General features: G+C 43.1%; 1 protein-coding gene across 1 annotated transcript; it reads right to left on the reverse strand.

The window, feature by feature from the left end:
• Window positions 1-2145: 2145 nt before the first annotated feature.
• On the reverse strand, window positions 2146-7372 carry LOC117414860 (ATP-sensitive inward rectifier potassium channel 8-like). The gene is made up of 2 exons (XM_034024687.3): window positions 6450-7372; window positions 2146-4855 (listed from the first exon to the last, which is right to left on the reverse strand). Exons 1-2 carry the CDS (start codon window positions 6794-6796, stop codon window positions 3952-3954), a joined length of 1251 nt encoding a protein of 416 aa, XP_033880578.1. The 5' UTR covers window positions 6797-7372; the 3' UTR covers window positions 2146-3951.
• Window positions 7373-10389: the final 3017 nt, after the last annotated feature.

Consider the following 10389-nt stretch of genomic DNA (forward strand, 5'->3'; position numbering starts at 1 on the left):
GTTGGGGTTTATGAGATCACAGTGACCTCTTCATGGCAGCATCCTGACTCGTGAAATGATTCACAGCTGTTCTTTATCCTATTGTATTTGCAATTCACATAAAAGTGCTTCATGTCTTTAATGTGAACCAGCTGTAGCTACTACACAGAGTTCTGCTATGGGTCATGGGAAAACAATGTTTTATTATGAAACCCAGTGCGTCTGCGCGGTGTACTGAGAACAGAGCACAGACACAATTACACCGATGTAGAAAATGAACATACTGCATTTCTCTGCTGCGCAGATTCTGCAGAGCAAGGATAGGAACTTGATGACATTTAGATCCTGCACCCCATTGTTCTTGGTTGTTTTTAGTGCCATTCTCCCAATACTGAAGCGGTTTTACCTTTTTTATGATGCACTGTTCTTCTTGAAGTTGCTCACATTTAGAGTTCACCTTTTTATATTTTCTGTGTTTGTTTCAACCACTCTGCCAATGACACATGCAAGCCATGACTGTTACACCAGTCACAGTGTCTTTATAGGAAGAGCCTGTGCTGTCTCGTAGTGAACATGCATTCAGGATCAGGTTCTTGTTATTATAATACACAGCTGTGCAGTGGTTCCTACTTCTTCAAAGATGCTTTGGCTGATCCAGCCAGGATATATTCCCTCGCAGCCCCTGAGCATATTGGAACACTTGGAAAAGATCCACCGCCCCACTCACGCCCAAATGTACAGAGGGGCCCATTAGGCATAAGTGTGAATATTGGTTGTCTCTCCCTGTTACTTTCAGGTGTGAAATGTCTTTAAGCAAAGAGGAACGAATCCAGATCATTCTGCTGTGTGGTGAAGACAGTCAATGCAGCAGCAGAGAGAACCCTTATAGGACAGACACCCTGTTTATTATAGGGGGTTTAAACATGCTGTTTTTCTGTTTATCAATTACTTGTAATGTGAAATATATCAAGTTTTGCAAGAAAAAGGTTTTGACTAGAATCATTGTATCTCTCTTTCATTCACTGGACATGGAAGAATGTCTTCTGGATTCACTGTTCTGAGGAGTAACGTTCCTTTCACAAACAGTGCAGTCTGGAGTACAAGCTGTCTGTAGAGCAGGATGCAGGGGGTGAAACAGGAACAGAAAGTACACATCCATCCTTCCATTCACTTTATTATGTTAAAACCAGGCGTGCAAGCTACAAAAAAAGGGGACACTTGAATAAACATGTTTTGTTTATCTTTATTATTACAACTTCTTTGCAGATTTTGTTAATGGTTTGCACTATGCCAGCAGTGCCGTGTAAAATGAATGCATTGAGTTCACAGAGGACCCATTGAATAGCAAGCACTATAAAACACAATCTTATTACACATACAGGGAATTCATCAGCCTATCTACTGTATATACTGCATACAGTAAATAACGGGACAAAAAGGGTTTCAAAATGTTCTTACGACTTAATAGCAAAACAACACGTTGCTTGTTTTTTATGCCAGACTTTATTTCCACTTTCTCCTACTACAACACAGTGCAGCAGGTATTAGGATCCCACCTGACACCACTCAAAGTCCTACACTATGTGCAGCAAAGGGAGTTTCATGTTTCAGGTGGGGTCCTCATATCTGTCGCACAGGAACTGAATATAAAGTGAGGTGGCAGGTTAAATTAACGTCACAGTCAAAATGAAAATACAATGTGGTGAAGCAATTTACCGACAAATGATAAGGAAGGGCTAGAATTTCACACCAGCCCTGCTGCATCCTGTCCTGGGTTTCAGAACACCCCTCAGTGAAGTCTGTTTGTATTAAAATGATCAGGAGCCAGGAGTTTGAGCAGGGTTAGAAAGTCACACAGTTTCAGAACCATCCTCAATAAAGTATATATTTTCAGTGATCAGGAGGCTGGAGTTTGTCTAATCAGACCCCTGTTCAATAAAGTATATATTTTCAGTGATCAGGTGGCTGGAGTAGATTTAGCAAGGGTCTGATTGCTAGCACCTAGTCATTTCAATAATATACCTAAACAGGGGAAGTCTGCTGCTGAGCTTCTAACCTTGCAATAAAGGACTTGCAAGAAAGCTGTTTGAAGCTTCAAGCCTGGGTTATTACTCCCAAAATGACATCCCACCTTTCACTGTTTAATTGAATAAAAACTAAAAAAAGTAAAACAAAATGTGATTTATTCATATGTATATAACACTTGTCAAACAGTTTAAAGCATATTTGTGTCTAAGTGTCAGTTGTAATTACGTGCTCTATCACTAAACTTCAGGCTTGGTGTTGAGAAAAACAAAGTAAAGCAGCTCCAGGCTGGCTGGAAAGTAAAATATTAACAGCCTGTAAGATGTCTGGACACAGCAATGTTGCTTCTGATATTAACAGAATCACTTTCCCAGGCCCGCTGCGCGCGTGTGGTAATATGTAGAAATATAGTGAAGTGCACAAGCTGTTACGTGTAAAAGCAACATAGCAAAAACCAGACGCACTGCAAGGTACTATATCAAATAACATTTTCAGTGTTGCGTTACAGATTACAGAGTGGTAACAGTTATACAAGCTATTTCCATACTGCTTACGACTCTCAGATAGGTATAATGGCAGTTTGTATTGTGTAGTGCGGTACCCCTCTGCTGGTTCCCCTCTCTTACACTTCCTTTGTTTGCTGACTGCATGGTACCTTTGGGCACAGATGGTTAAACGGAATTTGATTCCCGTTCGATGATTATATGTGTAGAGTACTAAAAAGAAGCTTAGTAAAACTACTGTAGTACTACTATATATCGTATGACTGAGTGTGCAAAGTAATGAGTGATAAGTATATGAGAAGAATGCATGTCACATACAAATGGGAACTGGTAAATGTACCATTCCAAAATACAAGATACAGTACATCAGACACATGTATAGAAAACAAGTATTAAGCACAAGAATTGCTTCAGATCCTAGGCAATAAATACTGTTGTTTAATGGTAAGAGCACATCTTTGTGCTAGAGGGCCCTATTCAGAAACCCTTTGCTCTAGCTTTATTGAAAGGCAGTTTATTAATGAAAGAATCATGAAACCGTTCCCCACTGTTTCTAAAGCGTGTTCTTTCAAAGTGCCCTCTAACCTCTGAGGATGTTTAAAAGCCTCTTTTAATCACTGCCCGCCTCGTTCACACAGCCTTAACTCAGGAGCTATTTAAAGATTTAGGACTCGATTCTCAAAGCTCTGTACTCCAAATCAGCATTAGCTTGCTTTATTCAGAAATGAAAAAAAAACACCCTACCAAAGTTACCAAGCCAGAAATAAACTTGTCCGACATTTAAATGATGGGTTTGTTAACAGGCTCGGGGTATTTTCCTTCAGAATACTATCAATTTGGGGTAAACAGCTTTGAGAATCAAGCCCTTATTTTTTAGAATCTGCTTTTGTGAATAAAATACAGTTTGACATGATGCTGGCTTCTTTAATAACAGAAAAGTTTAGAAAGGTTTCAAGAATAACTTATTTTATCAATGAAAACAGAATCAAAATATCTTTGGGATAAATTCTCAAAGCTACTCACGCCACTTCCTCATTAGCACCAGTATTTCAGACAGGAGAAACGCACCCAATGAAATTACCAAACTAGAAATAAACAGCAAAGACTTTTAATTCAGGGGCTCGAACGAAGTATTAGGTTGTTTCTTATTCGTTTTAGACTATTAGTTTATTTTTTTTTCCATTCTGAAAAAAAGCTGTGCTAATGAAAATTTGGAGTAAACAGCTTTGGAACCCAGACCCTTGAGTTGAAGCTTTGTGAAGAGGATCCGTCTGTTCAATCGAGTGGGAGTTGAAGATCTGTGAATTGAGCCCACGGTGTGAAAACATCCAACATGCTGGCAAAGACACAGAAATCCTTCTAGTACCGGAACCATGAAGAAGAGTGAAGTTCTGAGGTATCCCAAAGTCATGACACATGCCAGCAAACAGGATGTCACAATGTGTCATGTTTCGGGCACATTCTGGCTGCCGTCGGGGTTTAAGAACTGCACCTTGGGCACCATCAAAGAGGAGTTGTTCCTCCTCATGGAGTTGTTACGTCTCATGGAGTTGTTCCGTCTCATGGAGTTGTTCCTCTTCCTCAGCGAGTTCTGGTGGGAGAGCTCGCTCTTCTGCAGGGCCTGGATGAGAATGGACGGCTTCTCGTCCAGCTCTCTGGCGCTGCAGCGGGGCGCCGCCACTTTGGCGGTGTTCCCAAACTTGGAGTAGTCCACGGAGTAGACGGCATCCTCCTCGGTGACGATGGGCACGAAGCGATGGCCCCACTGGATCTCTTCGGGCATGTAGGAGGTCCTGGCCTGGGTGGTGATGCCCGTGGTCTCCACCACTCCTTCCAGGATGACGATGATCTCCAGGTTGCTGTCCAGCAGGTCGTTGAAGGACAGGTCGTACAGGGGGCTGGTCTTGTCAATGGTGTGGGAGATGATCAGCGGGGCCACTAAGAAGATGTTGCTGCACTCAATGGGGTTCTCGGTGTGGACATCGATTTGGTGGATGGGGATGACCTCCCCCTCCGGAGTGGTGGTCTTCTTCACCACCTGCATGCGCACGGATGCCCCAATGATCATGCTCTTGCGCAGGTCGCCCACGCGGAACATGAAGCACAGCTTGTTGTTCCTCACGGCGATGACGGCGTGACGGCTGAAGATCAGGGTCTCGGCCCTCCTATGCGCCTGGGCTGTCTTCATGAAGATGCAGCCCAGCATGACGGCGTTGATGATGAGCCCCGCGATGTTCTGCACGATCAGGACTGTGATGGCCGTGGGGCACTGCTCCGTCATCATCCGGCCCCCGAAGCCGATGGTCACCTGCACCTCAATAGAGAAGAGGAAAGCTGACGTGAAGGACCTGCGGAGCATTACAGAGACGAGAGAGCAGGTTAGCGGTCAACACCATTTGGATGACATTTTCCATTATCAATCATCAGTTAAAAATGATAAGACTCAAGCTTTCACTCCCATTAATTGTGACTCTCTCAGACGGTGATTTTTTCACACATTCTTCTTGTCAACACGTTACTTATCAAGTATTTATACAGTAGCTTCAATTAGAAAGACACACCTTAATAAATATAACCTTTTCATATCAAATTACGGAGAGACTCAAACAGGCTGGGAAGTGAATCATTTTTGTATCAACTGTATATATATATATATATATATATATATATATATATATATATATATATATATATATATATATATATATATATACTGCTGTGCAAAAGTCTCAGACATGTTGCATTTTTCTACTCTGATGAATTAAGAGCATCAACAATTTACTCAAAGCCTCCTCTAGTGTTTTCTACTATTATAACAACCTTGACTTGCATAAAGAAGGAAAAACATTGAGTGAAATAGCTTGCATCACTTGATTTTCAAGGTGTGGTATCCGAAGAATAATCAACAAGTATAGAGAAACATCATCTGTAATTGACAAACCCAGGACTGGAAGACCCAAAAAACTGTATAACAAGGATGAGCAATACTTGAAGATAATATCCTTAAGAAACAGAAAGAAGACAAGCATTGAATTGACAACAGAACTGGCAGAAGGCACAGGTGTCCAAAGCTCCATTGTTCCATAGACCAATTTCTATGTTCTTGTCCATATTTTAGCCTTTTACTCTTGTTGATTTGATTGACAACGACACCTGTGACTTCTGTCTAAGACATGTCTAAGACTTTTGCACAGCAGTATGTGTGTGTATGTATATATATATATATATATATATATATATATATATATATATATATATATATATATATATAATTGTAGAATAGTGAAAATATAAATGTGAAAGTTATCAATGAAACCAGCAAGTGGAAAAAAACTACCAAGTCTTATTTCATGAAGTTTAATAACACTGTTGCATAACAGAACAGGAGCCTGCCTGTTTAATTCACAGTGACAGAGTACAAAGAATGTGTCAGGAAGAGAGGACACGATCTACCTATACACAAACCGGACCGCCAACAAGAGTTTGTGCAAGGCTGAACTATGTATTTCAGTTATGATTATAAGCATTGCACCTATATCCTATATATGTAGAAGGGACACCCATAACGTACCATAGCGCCCGTAATTGGAAACATACAATACAATGCAAGTTCAAAGGTACGCTATGTATATATATAGTACTTTGTATTTAATCATATCCTGATGTAACTATCACTATTTAATCATATCCTGATGTCACTATCACTATTATCTGCTGTATTATTGAATATATATATATATATATATATATATATATATATATATATATATATATATATATATATATATATATATATAGACACACACACACACACACACACACACACACAAACGTTCTGTCATCACTTAAGCTGACACATTATATAGTACTGGATTTTATCTCATTCACGAGCCTGTAGAAACTTCACAATACAGGTGGAAATACATTTCAAACTGCACCTACTTGACATTGGTTACACATGGGTCAATCCCCATCCGATTGGGGTTCAGATCTCCGTGCCCAAAAGCGACCAGCCACCAGACCATTGCGAAGAGAAGCCAGCTGCAGAGGAAGGACATAGTGAAGATGATCAGCGTGTATCGCCACTTCAAGTCCACGAGCGTGGTGAAGACGTCCTGGAGGAACCTGCCCTGCTCGCGGATGTTTTTGTGCGCCAGGTTGCAGGCTCCGCTCTTGGTGATGAAGCGAGCCTTCTGCGGCCGGTCTCTGAAGCGGGGTTTGCGGACCAGCCCCGGGGTGATCACCGGCAGCACAAACTCCTCCGGAATGATGCTCTTTCTAGGAAGCATTCTTGAAGCATAGTACAAAAGAAAACAAAAGCATGCCGCGAGCCTGCTGGCAGGGAATAGGTTATATAACAATTTTGAAAACTATTTAATTCAACATAATATTTTGCCCACACTTTTGGAAAATAAAGCTATTTTTAAAATACACACATATGTGTTTCCAAGAGTCCAATACGTTTCGTAACGTGATCTCACATGAAAAAGATCTGAAGGAGCATGCCCGGCTCATTTCAATAGCTCCAACAGGCGCAGATTTTCTTTCTTTCTAGATACACAAATGGAAAACCCGACTGAAGCCTCCAAATCCAGTAAAAAGGCTCCCTTCTCAAACACGAGTAAAGGACGCCTATTCTTTCTCCCCTCAACTTTTAAAATTAACAAACTGTCCCAAACAAGAAGCGCCGCTGTCTAAGCAGGACCCGCGCACTTGTGTCACGCGTATATAGAAAACAAATAAAAACGAGCAGACCGTTTGCTTGGAGGGTTCAAGTCCATATCAACCTAATTGTAAACTCCCGAAGTAAAAGTTGCAAAAGCTGCGTCTTGATAAATTTACAGAGCATTCCCCAGTGCAGACCAACGTCCCTGACGTAATTAGAGGAGGAAGAGAAGGAGGATCTTGCAAGTCTGTGCTTTGAATCACGACTATGATTTTCAATCACGACTATTGTGGAGCTGTTCAGCAGTACCCGTGATCTGTGGATTTCACTCTAAAGAGCTCGTGTTCAGATACATGGCTTAATGTATTAATAAACTCGTATTAAACTGCAGGTGCCTTATAATACCTTACAACGGTATACCATGTATACAGTTTCGAAGGGTAGAAAAGCGAAAATATGGCAAAGCACAGACAGCACCGTGCAGTAGCCTACATAACAGTGTTAAAGCACAGACAGCACCGTGCAGTAGCCTACATAACACAGTGTTAAAGCACAGACAGCACCGTGCAGTAGTAGCCTGCATAACACAGTGTTGAAGCCCAGACAGCACCGTGCAGTAGCCTACATAACACAGTGTTAAAGCACAGACAGCACCGTGCAGTAGCCTGCATAACACAGTGTTAAAGCACAGACAGCACCGTGCAGTAGCCTACATAACACAGTGTTGAAGCACAGACAGCACCGTGCAGTAGCCTGCATAACAGAGTGTTAAAGCACAGACAGCACCGTGCAGTAGCCTACATAACACAGTGTTAAAGCACAGACAGCACCGTGCAGTAGTAGCCTGCATAACACAGTGTTGAAGCCCAGACAGCACCGTGCAGTAGCCTACATAACACAGTGTTAAAGCACAGACAGCACCGTGCAGTAGCCTGCATAACACAGTGTTAAAGCACAGACAGCACCGTGCAGTAGCCTACATAACACAGTGTTGAAGCACAGACAGCACCGTGCAGTAGCCTGCATAACAGAGTGTTGAAGCCCAGACAGCACCGTGCAGTAGCCTACATAACACAATGTTAAAGCACAGACAGCACCGTGCAGTAGCCTGCATAACACAGTGTTAAAGCACAGACAGCACCGTGCAGTAGCCTGCATAACACAGTGTTAAAGCGCAGACAGCACCGTGCAGTAGCCTACATAACACAGTGTTGAAGCACAGACAGCACCGTGCAGTAGCCTGCATAACACAGTGTTAAAGCACAGACAGCACCGTGCAGTAGCCTGCATAACACAGTGTTGAAGCACAGACAGCACCGTGCAGTAGCCTACATAACACAGTATTGAAGCACAGACAGCACCGTGCAGTAGTAGCCTGCATAACACAGTGTTAAAGCACAGACAGCACCGTGCAGTAGCCTACATAACACAGTGTTGAAGCACAGACAGCACCGTGCAGTAGTAGCCTGCATAACACAGTGTTAAAGCACAGACAGCACCGTGCAGTAGCCTACATAACACAGTGTTAAAGCACAGACAGCATCCTGCAGTAGCCTGCATAACACAGTGTTAAAGCACAGACAGCACCGTGCAGTAGCCTACATAACACAGTGTTGAAGCCCAGACAGCACCGTGCAGTAGCCTGCATAACACAGTGTTAAAGCACAGACAGCACCGTGCAGTAGCCTACATAACACAGTATTGAAGCACAGACAGCACCGTGCAGTAGCCTGCATAACACAGTGTTAAAGCACAGACAGCACCGTGCAGTAGCCTACATAACACAGTGTTGAAGCCCAGACAGCACCGTGCAGTAGCCTGCATAACACAGTGTTAAAGCACAGACAGCACCGTGCAGTAGCCTGCATAACACAGTGTTAAAGCACAGACAGCACCGTGCAGTAGCCTGCATAACACAGTGTTGAAGCACAGACAGCACCGTGCAGTAGCCTACATAACACAGTATTGAAGCACAGACAGCACCGTGCAGTAGCCTGCATAACACAGTGTTAAAGCACAGACAGCACCGTGCAGTAGTCTACATAACACAGTGTTGAAGCCCAGACAGCATCCTGCAGTAGCCTGCATAACACAGTGTTAAAGCACAGACAGCACCGTGCAGTAGCCTACATAACACAGTGTTGAAGCCCAGACAGCACCGTGCAGTAGCCTGCATAACACAGTGTTAAAGCACAGACAGCACCGTGCAGTAGCCTACATAACACAGTATTGAAGCACAGACAGCACCGTGCAGTAGCCTGCATAACACAGTGTTAAAGCACAGACAGCACCGTGCAGTAGCCTACATAACACAGTGTTGAAGCCCAGACAGCACCGTGCAGTAGCCTGCATAACACAGTGTTAAAGCACAGACAGCACCGTGCAGTAGCCTGCATAACACAGTGTTAAAGCACAGACAGCACCGTGCAGTAGCCTGCATAACACAGTGTTGAAGCACAGACAGCACCGTGCAGTAGCCTGCATAACACAGTGTTGAAGCACAGACAGCACCGTGCAGTAGCCTGCATAACACAGTGTTAAAGCACAGACAGCACCGTGCAGTAGCCTGCATAACACAGTGTTGAAGCACAGACAGCACCGTGCAGTAGCCTGCATAACACAGTGTTAAAGCACAGACAGCATCCTGCAGTAGCCTGCATAACACAGTGTTAAAGCACAGACAGCACCGTGCAGTAGCCTACATAACACAGTGTTGAAGCACAGACAGCACTGTGCAGTAGCCTGCATAACACAGTGTTAAAGCACAGACAGCACAGTGCAGTAGCCTACATAACACAGTGTTAAAGCGCAGACAGCACCGTGCAGTAGCCTACATAACACAGTGTTGAAGCACAGACAGCACCGTGCAGTAGCCTGCATAACACAGTGTTGAAGCACAGACAGCACCGTGCAGTAGCCTACATAACACAGTGTTGAAGCCCAGACAGCACCATGCAGTAGCCTACATAACACAGTGTTAAATGTCTAAGAGACACAAATGGCAAAATCATAGACTAAGGAAAAAAAATAGCAAATATATTAAATGATTACTTTTCACAGGTTTTTACAAAGGAGGACACGGACAACATGCCCCACATGTCGACCTGTTCCTATCCAGTTTTAAATAAATTTAGCATAACAGAGGCAGAAGTGTTAAAGGGACTAGGAGCTCTTAAAATAAAGAAATCCCCTGGGCCAGATGAGATCCTCCCAATA

Source organism: Acipenser ruthenus, chromosome 7, assembly GCF_902713425.1.
Source record: "Acipenser ruthenus chromosome 7, fAciRut3.2 maternal haplotype, whole genome shotgun sequence".
Lineage (NCBI taxonomy): Eukaryota > Metazoa > Chordata > Actinopteri > Acipenseriformes > Acipenseridae > Acipenser > Acipenser ruthenus.